Source organism: Neodiprion lecontei, chromosome 5 (genome assembly GCF_021901455.1).
Source record: "Neodiprion lecontei isolate iyNeoLeco1 chromosome 5, iyNeoLeco1.1, whole genome shotgun sequence".
Lineage (NCBI taxonomy): Eukaryota > Metazoa > Arthropoda > Insecta > Hymenoptera > Diprionidae > Neodiprion > Neodiprion lecontei.
The window spans coordinates 28,095,483-28,108,985 of record NC_060264.1 but is presented as its reverse complement, the minus strand read 5'-3'; the positions used below and the strand labels follow the sequence as shown (position 1 = coordinate 28,108,985).

The 13,503-nt window shown below is 37.2% G+C and overlaps 2 protein-coding genes across 8 annotated transcripts; one reads left to right on the top strand and one right to left on the bottom strand.

The window, feature by feature from the left end:
• The first annotated feature begins 704 nt into the window (after positions 1–704).
• On the top strand, positions 705–2,319 carry LOC107225524 (39S ribosomal protein L19, mitochondrial). Its single transcript, XM_015666028.2, has 4 exons — positions 705–950; positions 1,121–1,562; positions 1,691–1,969; positions 2,067–2,319. Exons 1-4 carry the CDS (start codon positions 884–886, stop codon positions 2,194–2,196), a joined length of 918 nt encoding a protein of 305 aa, XP_015521514.1. The 5' UTR covers positions 705–883; the 3' UTR covers positions 2,197–2,319.
• Positions 2,320–2,780: 461 nt separating this feature from the next.
• LOC107225518 (zinc finger MYM-type protein 3) lies at positions 2,781–11,230 on the bottom strand. Of its 7 annotated transcripts, XM_046739661.1 has the most exons (13): positions 11,016–11,230; positions 10,705–10,939; positions 7,651–10,232; positions 7,072–7,425; positions 6,119–6,957; positions 5,782–6,005; positions 5,469–5,704; positions 5,006–5,192; positions 4,759–4,884; positions 4,483–4,604; positions 4,202–4,349; positions 4,009–4,108; positions 2,781–3,799 (listed from the first exon to the last, which is right to left on the bottom strand). In XM_046739661.1, exons 3-13 carry the CDS (start codon positions 10,114–10,116, stop codon positions 3,625–3,627), a joined length of 4,977 nt encoding a protein of 1,658 aa, XP_046595617.1. In that variant the 5' UTR covers positions 10,117–10,232; positions 10,705–10,939; positions 11,016–11,230; the 3' UTR covers positions 2,781–3,624. The 7 variants fall into 7 exon arrangements, with proteins under 7 accessions (XP_046595617.1, XP_046595620.1, XP_015521503.2 ...); XM_046739664.1 differs by lacking the exon at positions 10,705–10,939; XM_015666017.2 differs by lacking the exon at positions 11,016–11,230 and having other exon boundaries at positions 10,705–10,981.
• Between the last annotated feature and the right edge of the window lie 2,273 nt (positions 11,231–13,503).

The window sequence follows — 13,503 nt, the reverse complement described above, 5'->3', positions numbered from 1 at the left end:
CAATGCATTTGCATTTGACGCAGAAATAAAGAAACGGCACGGATTCTACGAAATCGTGATGGTGAATTCGTAGAATTTATGCTATTTCTTTGTTTCATCAACAATGTTGAAATCGAGTACAGCACCCCCTTAACCAATTCTTCCTACACCGAACTCACTTCAAGAATCACTTTACACTTTACGAATGTAACTTCTTTCACTCGGTGGAACTGCACTCATCGTATTGTATAATACTACTCACGATACACTCCGAATATTCCGATTTAAACGCCGCGACGCTCGGCTGCGTGGCTCTCCGTTCGACGACCAAACACGAATGACACGATGCGCTGACAAGTTCAGACTGATTTTCCTGAACGTGTGCGTCGGGTTGCCGTTACACATCGCCTCAGGCGTTCGTACGACCCGATGCTCTAAGGACCCGGCGAATACAGTTCATAAATGAATTTTTAACAGAAAAAACCGTATTATATCAAGTTCAATTTTTACTCAAATTTAGGTCCGCCTCATACCGTAAAAAGTGAATCCCATCACTGCGAGATGTTATTTGGGTAATATACTGACTAAATATAGTACCACGCACCGTATAATTATGAACGTAACTCGACACGTGTTATATTCGCGAATAATTTGCATGCCTTTCACCACAAAAACAAATATTATTCCTAAGGAGATGGATTCGAGTATAATTGTCGTCGATTAATTGCAGATATATCAGTATCCTGATCATCCATAAATTATTTATACTCCATCTGGTACGTTAAAAAACCGCAGTGAGCGTTCCAGTATTATTATATTTCAATCTCTTGTCTCTATAGTACAGCGATCAGTGATTTGAGCAGAGAGAAACCTGATTTGAGTGTGTAGATGGTCGCCTGAAAACATGGCGTCTGTCGGCAGGATTTTGTCCCACGATATAAGACAGAATATACAAAATTTCAAATCGCTATGTAAGTTTGACACACATTAATAAACCCCCTTAGTCACCAATCGTAACGACGTTCTCCGAAAATACTTCTTGGCAGTTATGATTCATTGACTTTTGTTTTCTAACCTCAATATCTACACTCCAAAAAATACCGGAGAAAACCATTAAACCGTTACATCGCCTTTTATTTAGTTGGAAAAGATTGTCGCTGGTTGTCGTCCCAGGCTATCGAGACCCAAGCAAAATCCTCAAAGGAAAATGCCGATGATAAACGAAAGGTTGATGACAGAGAAAACACTGCCCCACTTGAATTCAGATTCAAGTACCCCGAATTTCTCCCCGATCCAAATGCTGCCTATAGGAATTCAACAAGAGAAAGATTGGAGCGTATGGATATGATGGCACGGAGGGCTCACATAGACATTCCAACATTCTACGTTGGCTCTATCCTTGCTGTTACACTTTCCGATTCACACGCCGTTGGAAAGACAAACAGATTTGTTGGCATTTGTATAGAAAGAAAGGGCTGTGGCTTGAGAGCTAGTTTTAGACTAAGGAACGCCATTGACAAACAGGGAATGGAAGTCGTATACAACATGTACGATCCGACAATTCAAAAAGTAGAATGCCTCAGGTATGTTGTTGGTTGATTTATCAATTTTCTTTGCTTTAAAGTGAAACTTATGGTAAGTTTAACAGAAGGAAAACACCAAATCATTTCAAGCCTAAACCGAAGGTAATGTTTATATATCACATTTACAGGTTGGAGAAAAGACTCGATGACAAATTACTTTACCTACGTGATTGTCCTATTGAGTACAGCACTTTTCCATTTGATATGGAACCAGAGCTCATTGACGAAACAGCTCCTGTCCGTATTAACACACTCAAGGTACCCTTAAAGCCTCCGCCATGGCTTGAGAGATGGGAGAGACAGGATTTGAAAGGAGTCCAAGAATTTGAAGTTAACGAAAAACGTAGGAGGAAAGCAGAGAAGCATAAGACACCTTGGGAGGAATTTGATCTAATGAAAATTTACCGGTAAGGTTTTTTTTTTTTGCAAAAGCAAAGAAATAACAACTACGCGACTACCTTGGTTAATTAAAATCTTGATTAAAATTCATTACCAATATTTCAGTCAAACCATACCAATGGAAGATCAGAAGGACATATTCGCTGAAGTATATTCAGATCTTCACAAGCTTGAGATAACAAGACGCAAAATGGCCCGTAAGCGCAAATTCAATCGCCCCGATAAGCCGACGTAGAATAATTTCACTAAAATACGAATGTACACACAATTATGTTAACATGTAGATGAAATAAATACAAACTATCATTTCTATGATTACAGAAATGAAAAATAAAAACGTGATTGAATATGTGTCAAATATCTGTTTTTTTCGAGGATGATATAAGTTTCATAAACCTTCCCGCGCACGGAGGTGATTTAACGTCACAGAAAATTTTTTTGTTCTCACAGTTTTTGAAAAAACTTGCTATTCTTTTTTACAAAACCAAAAAAAAAAAGATTCCCAAGCCAATTATATGCGGATACAATTGTAGTGACGGCTCCGTTTGAACAATCGTGATTACCTTACAGAGTGTAAAATTACTACTGTTCGTTACGTATGAAAATAAAGCCAAGACTCTCTCATTTTTTTTATATACAAAATTGTTATAATGCTATATTTAAAGTTAAGTTTTACAAGTAAATTATACTGTGAAGTAGACTTACAGTATATTAGGTTTATTGTTAGAACTACTGTAATCACTATCGTCATCACCGAGGAGTAGTAGCTAACAATACGTTTTTTTTTTTTTTTTTCTTATTTTTGTTTATGTCGAATAATAATAATAGTCAATGGATCAAAGGTCGATATTTTTTTTTCACTTCGCTCTACTCTGCTTCGTTTCACTTCCTTCAAAAACAGAATGGCAGTCTCTCGTGAAAATATAGCAGATTTTGTAACATAATGTCTTCTATTTTATAAAGACTAAGTTTGACTTAAAACCATAAACGGTAAAAAATGATGGTGAATAATAGCGAATGGGTAAATAAGTTGTACGAATAGTAAACTACAACAGGCATTATGCAAAGTCATCCTTGGCATGTCTGGTCTGAACAATGCGGACAACAACAGTGATGTGAAAATTCATAACAATAAATACATATCTGCACGTTATGTTTTGTCACAAACGACCTCTCATTTCCATTTCTTTTTTTCTATCTAATCGCACCCAATTGATGATAAATTTCATATACTTCAAATTATTTACTAATGACTCTATTTTGTACAAAATTTTATGAATCTAGCGTCATTTTGTCAAAAAATTCCGCTACGATCATTGTACAATTTTTGAAATTTTTAATATCTGTGAAACCATTTCTTTATCGAGTAAAATTTGATGCAACGTAATTTTTTCCAAATCTATTTGTTGTCTTTCAAAAATTTTAGCGTCCGACAATTTACACATTAAGAATCTCGTTTTTGGGTTCTAATAATCTTTAATAACATCTTTCAATCGGCATCCCTAGGCGTACTGCTCTTATCAATCGTTAAGATGTGGATGAGGACAAACACAAATCCTACATGCAAAAAGTCTTCAGCAGCTAGTTCGAACTAATATCGATGGAAAACAAATATTTTTTTATTGGCGTTTTAATAAAAATAAAATATGTTTAATTGGAAGAGTTAACTGGTCAACAAAGCCACGTTGATTTCTTTTACCATCTTTACCCGGTAAAGCATCTTGATTAAGTGCTCCTTTGCTAGAGCAGACGTTGAATACCACACTGGACTGTCTGGTACGCAGCTTCTCTCTGGCAGCAAGTAAAACACGTCGTTCCGGGTTTTTACGCTCTCTGGGCTAAAAAAAAACAACAGAAAAACAAATAATGAAAAAAAAAATTAATAGAACAATTGCTCCCTAAAAGTTTATGAATTTTCTATTAATGTGTGACTTTTACTTATATGTCAATAGTCTCCAAATATCCTACTAAATTTGTGATATCAATATGATTGTTCTGCTTCCCACATTCGAAAACTAACGATCGTAGAAAAAAAAGTAAATCTTACCATTTTGATAAGTAGAACTCGTAAAGTTTGACAGGACATCTTAATGGATTGTCTTCGTTTTCTTGTTGCTCGTAAACCTTTTTCTTCCTTGAATTCGCTTCTGTGAAACAAATTTTTTAAACAAAGATGATAAATACCAACGTGCTGAACAAATAAATGCATCTTTCTAGATGGGACAAAACATGTATCTTACCCAAGGCAGATTGTGGGGGATAAAAACGTAACAAGACGTTACGCGAGCCGGGAGCTTTTCCGGCAACTGCCGCAGGCTGAGCAGCAGGATTTCGCTTCCAGTGTTTCATTATGTGTGAAAACGATAGCTGCATGTGCTCATCTACGGTCTGGAAGTAGAGATATGACGTACTTGAGAAAAAGAGAGGAAACCAAATTCTTATAATCTCACATTACAGCAACGCGTTCAACGGTTAACCGTTTAAACGAAGAGATCTGAATAAATTTTAAACTCTATCTTACCACCAGATTGAAGTGCTTCGTATTAAAGAACATTAGTGTGCTAAGTAGTACGTGAGGGGAATGAGCTCCCAACTGTTTACTTTCCCATAGATGTTCTTCCTCAACTCTAGTTACAATGTATTCTATAAGACAGATTGAGAAGTGTAAATAAAATGAAAAAACCTAAGGGATAATTACCTATAAGTAAAAGGTCGATTATTCTCGGAATATTTAATCGACCACTCGGTTTATAAGTTCTCCAAATATCTCATACATCAAATCCAAATTATTACTTACGAGCGTCATTGTATAACACAGAGAATTTCTTAGCAACGTCGTTCAAGCATTCTGTGAACTTTTCGTAGTAAGAATCGGTAAATATGTTGTCTATTCGATTATTTTCAAATAGATATTGTTGTATACCTGAAAATTCATCAAACCTTAGTCATATTGGAAATTGTAAATAAAACTAGGAAGACAGGGTATCAAAAGTAAAGAAAGGGAACTGTAAGCAAGCTATGTTTAAAATGAGTAAATTTTTTACCTAGGCATAAATAGTATATAGTATCAGGTGCGTATTCAGCGCCGTTCGGTTTTCTCACTTCTTTTACAAACAAACATAACGAGTAATTTAACTCATCAGCCGTCAATTGTAATAGATCAGTTTTAAATAATTTCACTCTCCTTGCAGGCGTACTTTGCTTCTCTAATTCAGCATTCTTGCCTACCACCTGAAAATCCCAAAAATATCTATTTAAACGACTAGTCAGCACAGGCAAGAGCAGAACTTGGTCAGTAATATCTGACAAAATACCGAAGTTAAAGTTCTCTAAGAACAACGTGGAAAGAACTTCTTTAAAAAGTTTAGAATCTTATTTACTGTCGAATTACTGTCAGAGACACTTCAAAGGTCCCTAATTCACACTAAAAAAACTAATACAATCTTCTCGAAAATTTTCAAATTCTTATTCCTTTGTCAGATATATGTTTATTCTTCGTTCTCTTACCCATTGCCTCCAAGCATTGACTCCAAAAGTGTATTTTAGAGCCATGTTGGCATCTGGTTTTTCTATGGGTTCCATGATTCTTGGTTGCGGGGGCAGCTGCGGCTCCGGAGGAGGCATTAGGGGTATATCATTTGTCCCAGACACTCTTCTACCACGTTTACTTGGCGTAGAGCGTGGTTTATAGGGAACCATGCGTTTCCGGCCGCGAGTTGAAGTTATCAGTCTCTCAGGTTGAACTGTTACAGGACGGAGAAATAAAGGTTGAATAAGACATTTCTCGTATTGATTTAGCGCATAATTTTTGCTTATTTACCATCTCCGTCTATTGTAGAATCTTGCTGGGGAGGAGCCTGTGTAGCAGTTATTGTATTTGGGGTCAACGCAGCTTCAAGATCAACTGCAGGCTCGTCCAGCTCTCCAGTAGCCATTTTTAATGCCATTTGAAGCATATCATCTCCAAAAGCATGGCTCGAATCTACACCGTCAGGACTGAAACCATCGCTAGTCGAGTTGGCAGGTACATCGGCTACGTCGTCTCTGTGGGGATAAAGATTGTCATATTAAAATAAAACGAACGTAAAAACCAAGCTGCAGAATTTTTTGTTTCATAACTTCAATAATCATGCAATGCGCCCATCAGAAAAACGCACCTGTTATCGTCCTCGGAATCTGAATCACTCTCGTTGCGTTTTTTCTCAGTTGCAACCATTTCCGCCATCATCAGTAGCTCTGCCTCAAACGGATCTGCGGGTATCTTCTCCTGTATTCTCTTTATCTCCTTGAATATGCCTTTGGCGCTATTTCTAGTAGTGGGAATAAATATTGGAACTGGAATGGGTAGAGGAAATGGAAAAGGTACGGGAAATGGCATGCTGTACATGTGCATCGGAAACGGAACGTAAATAGGAACAGGGATTGGTATCAAAATCTGTGGTGTGTCATCGGTTTGCGTTGACTTTGTGCAGGGGTGAGGTCGGACAGAAACGCCCTTTGTGTGCATCAGCGGCTTGCATTGGGTTACTTTGTTGTGGACCTTTGTTGGACTAGCAGGTCTACTTATGATTTGTTGCGTGTAAAGGACTTGAGGTGGCTGACTCTGGACAGAGACATTTGTGCCTATATTGTTGGTCTGGTTCTGCTGTGTAGTCGGGCTGCAAGTTTGCCCGTTTGCAATTGAGGCAAGACTTGTAACAGAGGAAATAATTGGCAAGCTTTTGGTCTGAAGGTCAGGTGGCTGCTTTTGACTAGGTTGTACAACCGATCGCTGCTGGGCGATTGATCTTTTAGGATTTCCAGTTGGTACCGGATCGTCGCTGGATGGAATGGTGATCGGAGATTTCGTGTACTGGCTTTGAAAGTTCATCACGCATTTGTAGGAGCAGAAATTTCGTATTGTTGCGTCTGACATCGTGAGATGGTATTGAGCTTGTGAAAACTCTTTACAAAAGTCACAGTTTATTCTCCTTGCGGATACAGCGTTAATGGAAACCTGAAAAGTAAACACGATTTGCAGAATTTAGTATTAGTTTGATTAAATTTCAAATTCGTCTACAAAATTTGTTCGGTATTAGGTCTCAATTGAGATAATCTTTGGTCTACTTACTTGATAAAGGGTGAGACAATTCAAACTGCACATCATCATTAATTGTCCAGATTTAAGTTCCTTCTTTATCATATCGAAATTGTACTTCTTAACTTTGCACCAGTTGCACGGTACAATTTTTCTGTTAGTTATTATGAAAACGTTGAGGCATGTCTTGTTACAGAACATGTGCGCCTCTCCTTCATAGAAGACAACAAAATTCTTTTTACTCAACAACTGGAAGAATTTTTTACACGTCGAACATTGATCTGGGTCAACCTTGTTCACAAATTTAAATGCTGCAAAACAAGGATCACTGCATATGGCTGCTGGAGTCCCTCCATCAATTTGTACTTCGCAGTGGACAATTTTTTCCTACAAAAAAGTAGTGAAGAGGGTTATAAATATACATATACATGTAACGAAGTACGTGTCTTTTTCATCTCTGAAGATGTAGGACTTGATCAAAGAGCAAAAGTCAATCTATACTCTTCCAACCAAGTAAGCAAATCTAAAGTTGCTCTCTTCAGAACAGATCTACATTCTGGGGACTTATTGTTGGCCTCGACTAGACTATGAATGGTAAAAAGTAAATCTCACCAGTTGGCAAACACTGCAAGACTTTTTCACTGATGCCGGAGGTTCACTGGAGCTCATTCTGGAATATTTCTCCATGCAATCCTGAGTGCAGAAGTCTTTAAACTGTCCTTTATCCCCCACAGGAGCTAAAAATCCTTCTGTACCAGAACTGATATCCTTCTGACAGTAGCTGCATACCTTTAATCCTTTTTTGAATTCCTCTAAGCATGTTGAGCAGCAGAACTGTCTGACGTCATACCCAAAGCGTACACAGTACTTTCCTAGGCTGACCGCCTGGACGGAGCCATTGCAATTCCTACAATAGCTTCCGTATTTGGTTTGGAATTTGCCCAGGCATTCCTCATTGCAGAATTCCATTGTCTCCCAGGAAAGATTTTTCTCGTCATTCGCATCGACGATCAAGAGACACCCTGCGCATCTCTTTTCCCGTTTTGAGTTAACTCCATCGCTCGGAATATCGGTTGCTTTGTTATTAGCTGCCTTAAATGAATTCCTACATTCCTTTGAGCAAACATTGAAGCACTCTGTGCCTATCTTCACCTTTATTTTGCACGACTGCTCTTTATTGCATTGTTTACACTTCTCTTTCTGCTTACTTCCCTCAGACTCTGAATTTTGTGGATCGTCATCTAGGTTTATAACATCAGCAGAAGAAGGCTTGCCACCCTTCGACTTAACGGTCACAATTCTTCCCTTCTTGGGAACCAACTGTCCAGATATCGCCTTGGTTACAACCGGTTTTTTCACAATAGTCAGACTTTGATCGTCATCCATAATTTTTTCCGAATCTACCGCATTGTTCTCTACCGATTCTTCCTCCGGCTTTTTCTGACTCTCTACGCCTTCGCTAGTCTTCTCTGCTGTTCCTCCAGGCAAAATGACCTTCATACTATCAGGAATAATACATAGTTCATCATCCTGCCCAGGAAGAACATCAGATGATATGTCTTCGGCCCCTAAAGGTGGAAGGCTCGCCTTAGCCAAAAGTTTCTCTCCTTCTTTACCATCTTTTTGGATCTCATCATCTCCGGGGCTTTCTTTTCCTTCAGCTGCTTCTCCAGTATCTCGTTCTTCAACAGCCTCTTTGTTGTTCTCCTCCGATTTGTCCTCACTCTCAATCGAAGGAGTCGTAACTAACTTCTGCACTTTTACAATTTCGTCAACAGTTTTATCGGAAATAACATCTGCCACAGAGTCACCACTGTCAGCTTTACTCAGTATTTCATTGCTCAAATCATCTTTAGATTTGTCTGGCTGAAAGTTGTCCTTAGCTTTAACTACATCCTGGAGGTTATCAGCCTGGTCTCCAAGCTTCTGAAGGTCAGCAATTTCCCCATCAAGATTATCAGCCTCCATATGATCGTCGTCTGGATGTTCCGAGTTCTCATTGTCACCGCCGAATGGATCTTCCGCATTATCTATGGACTGATTTTCTATGTGAGACTCGTCATGCTTATCCTCTTGCGATATTTGCACAAACTCTGTATTCTCAGGCTCTATGACAGACACATTCTTTTCTACCAGTGCATCTTTCTCCTGGCCATCGAGACTAGATTCTGAATTTAACGAGTCAAATTTTTTTGTATCATATTCCACAGCACTTTCACTAGCTTCAGGTTTTTTCTCAGCCTCGACACCCCCGCCAACTTTCAAATTCCAAAGTGATTCTTCAGGCTCAGATACCTTTTGTTTTGTTATATCTACCTCTACACACTTTTCAGAATTAGGTTCTTTTTCCATCTCTGGATCATCAGCACAAGTATCTAAAGCCTTTTCTACATCAGAATGGTCAGATTTTTGAGGGGATGGAGGTTTTGAACTATCCTCTATATTGTCCATACACTTTTTGGAGTCAGGTTTTTCTTCCATCGCTGTGTCGTCAGCACAAGTATCTAAAGCCTTTTCTACGTCAGGATTATCTGATTTTTCAGGAGACTGTAGTTTTGAACTCTCCTCTACTGTGTCCAAGTTTCTCTTCTCTGGCTTTGAAGGTTTTTCTAAATTTGGAGAGTTGCAAACTATAGTAGATTCTTCTGCCTCAGAGGTTGGATTTTCACTCACACTTGTCATAGATACATCAGTATCTTTCCATTCCGAGTCAAGAGGATTTAAGCTAAGGGAATTTTCGTTAGATTCAACATTCTTGTGGAACGCTAGGTCAGTTACAGTAGATGACTTAATCACTCTATTGTCTTCTATCGAGTCAACTAGCTTAGGAACAGACGCTGTATCTGCATCAGATTTGGGAGTATCTTCTAGATTTGTCTCACAGCTTTTAGGGGGTACGGGGTCTTCGTTTTTATCGTCAACCACTGCTAGAGTTGTTTCCAAGCCTGTAAGACCATCTTTTTCGGGTGTTTCGGCATTTTCATCCATTACATATGCCCCGGCTTCTGGTTGAGCTTCCGTAGAACTAGGAACAATCGAGTCGTCAGTCGCTGAGACGGCTTCTGTGTCTTGCTCCATGATTATGATTTCGCACGCTTTTTGTTTTGCACTTTGATGTGTATTTTAACAATGACTCAAGCCTCATTAGCGGGAAGCTTCGGTAAGATTATTCCATCGTACATCTTCCCAAAAATCTGTAATGAAAAATTAGTCTTATATTGAAATCGGCTTGAAATTTGTCAACAAATAACAATAAGAGAAATTGGTTAAGTTTTTAGAGGTTAGGTTCGAGATCGACTTGCGTTAACACCGCCATGTTGTATTTATTATTTTTAGCGAAAAAAATAGAGCTGATAGTTGGTAAGGAAGGTTATACAAGACGCATTTTTAACCCTTGTTATTAAAAAGAGAATGAATTTATTCTCTGTCAACAATTGTAAGGGGAAGGTGTATACTTGTTTGCTTGAATGATAAACAACTATACAAACGAATCACGCACCAATTACGCGACTGAAACACCCTAGACTCGGTTTCTCGTGCGTAGAAAAGTTTTTAACCAAACTGTTTGATGTGATTTAATGATATACGCATACATGCACAACGACGCTGCAGGTTTCGGCGAGAAACGCCGCACAGGTAATTCGTGGTATTTTCTTCTTTACTCACTTTTTAGTCATATGTAATTCACGTGCCTTCGCATTCAATCCTGGTCAGAGGGTTTGGAGCCAATATCATTCACTGATTGTTGGGATTTTTTCCTTTTTAATAAATAAAATGCACAAATTCCAACCCCGTTCAACTGACACTTTACACACGTATTTTTTAAGGCTTTGTTTGTGTGCTACCCCATCCAAACATAGGCGGCATGATAGATGGCGCTACCAGCCCGGGAATCACAAGGCTCACAAAGAATATCAAATTCTCATCATTAATTAACATCAAATTGCGTGAAATATTATTTCAATTGAGAAACATACCTGAAAATGTGACAATAAACTCCCGTGAGGGTGAGATTTAATGGCTTCAATCAACGCTCGTTTCAGCATCTTGTATGTGCGTTATTTTATGGCGAATTCGATTTACAGAAAAAATGCACACTCGATGCAGATTTCTAGCTTTTTCGTTGGCTCAAGGCTCGGGAATATATACTCAGTGCGCATTTTTTCTGCGAGCCAAATTCGCCATTAGAAACATTAGTAGGGATTTTGACTGGCTGCGCCGCGGACGTTTTCCCTAGGTTTCCACCGTTGCTATTGGTTGGAAACTAGGGAAATCGCACTCAAGGCAAACAGTGTAGCCAGTTCAAAACGCTACGGTCGCATGATGAGAATTACGTGTGAATGAAATTTAATATTGATTATTGTACAAAGATTTGATAAATTTGTTACAATTTTCCCCGTGGATTGTTAGTAAAAAAAAGACAGTATGCCAGCGAGTCTCATTGTCAGAGCAAATTTCGGCTAAACGTTATGATAAGGATAGGGCAGTGTGCATATCTTGATGTGAGATTGTCCATGGTGACGCCACACAATCAAAATTATTGTATACGCGATGTAACAAGTGAAAATAATTATTTCATACTTATTTTCCTCATGAATAGTATATCCTCTTGCGAAATGCGGAAACGACAAATTTAAGAATAATCCGTCGATATCAAGGAATGCATCGAAGTATAAAAATAGCTTCGATTGAATAACAATCACCTAGTTTGAACAAGATGCAAGATTTGAATACATAGCGTGCGAAGTATGCGAATGAAAACAGAAATAAAACTGATTCATTGATTTTCATATTTTTTTCACAAGGTACACGACCTCTGTGATTACATTATCGTAGCTCTATATATATATATATAGGTATGTATGTATGTATTATTTAATAATTTCTTTATTTTTTTCAAATATTTAATGGTTGAATTTGTATCGTATTTTTATTAGTTTATAATATAATATAGGTATATATTATATATCATACTTTCAATAGAATCAACAGCATATATATGTTGAACATTACTAGCAGAGATCTTCGTCGGACTAGGCGTTTCACTAGATATATATATATATATACATACACATATATATACCTACAGCCTTTCGATATTGCCGCTAGATATATGGCCTTTGAATTTTCCCGCTAGATATAGGTATATATGTATATATAATGTATGTTCGTATTTTTATATTTATATATATAATATTTAAATTTATATATTATTATAATCGGGTGTATGTTCATTATTTATGAGTGATAATTATAATTTATGTACTTCTTCCAAATTTTCTGCGTCGTAGAACATTCATCGTGAATATCGATTCAATATTATTTATACCAGTATGTATATATTATATATATATAATATAAGGAGTCAATAATTTTCTATCTCATCCGAAATTGATATAAGTACGTACATACATATTGCTATGATTTGAATTGCGAACGAATTCAAGGTAATCAACAAATCAATAAATTGATTAATAACAATATTGATTATAACTACAATTATCGTGTAAATAAACTCACCAAATAATCTGTATGTGTATATTATTATTATTATTGTTATTATTATATTCAACACAGGTACAATATAATTAATTTTTTTTCATAACTGATAATTATTATAGACATTTTCAAAATCTCTCGCTGAGAATGCATATACATATAATAATGTTATACGTATAGTTATATATATAACGTTAAATGAAATCAGCTTATATATTAATTAAATATCTCATTTTGTTTTTTCAACTCTTAAACTTCTAACTTTTCAACCAGGCTTAGGCCTCGCAATCGGTCGCATTTGACCAACGACTAACTGGACAAATTTAATATTGGCAATTTAATATCTACCGTAGGCTATACATAGGAAAGTAAAAAGTGAAACTTGGATCTGAATTCAGACCCCACTTCACAAATGCAATAAAAAGCAGCCGGTTATTACCATTCTCTTGTAATAACATTGAGCTAGCAAACCTGATCAGATCTCGCTTATAATTCAAGAATACAGAGATTAAATGCGCAAAGAAATTAACGTCATGGTAACCTGCGCTGGACCATTTTGCAAAGAAAACACATAACCAGGTATTATATTTTGGTGGGGGTGCTGCTGCTGGTATTATTGAAAATTATCGCCATTGATTTTCATTTCATCTTCCGTATTTCATTACTCGTGTGTTTCAAAATTAATCGATGCTTCTTCGAATACAGATAAGGATGAACGAGGGGCGAGTTGAATAATACGTGAGGCTTTGTGAAATTCGAGAGAAATTTGTGAAACATTGTCGTTGGAGAAATATTTAAAGAGTACAGAAAAGTACCCACGCTATGATCAACATTCAGAAAAGTAAACAGAATTTTTACAACAGTTTTCACAGAGTTCCATCAAATGTCTCTTGAGATTTCAAAACACACTACCTGTAATTCAAAGTAATCCATCCGGTAATATATGTATAAATACGTGAATATACA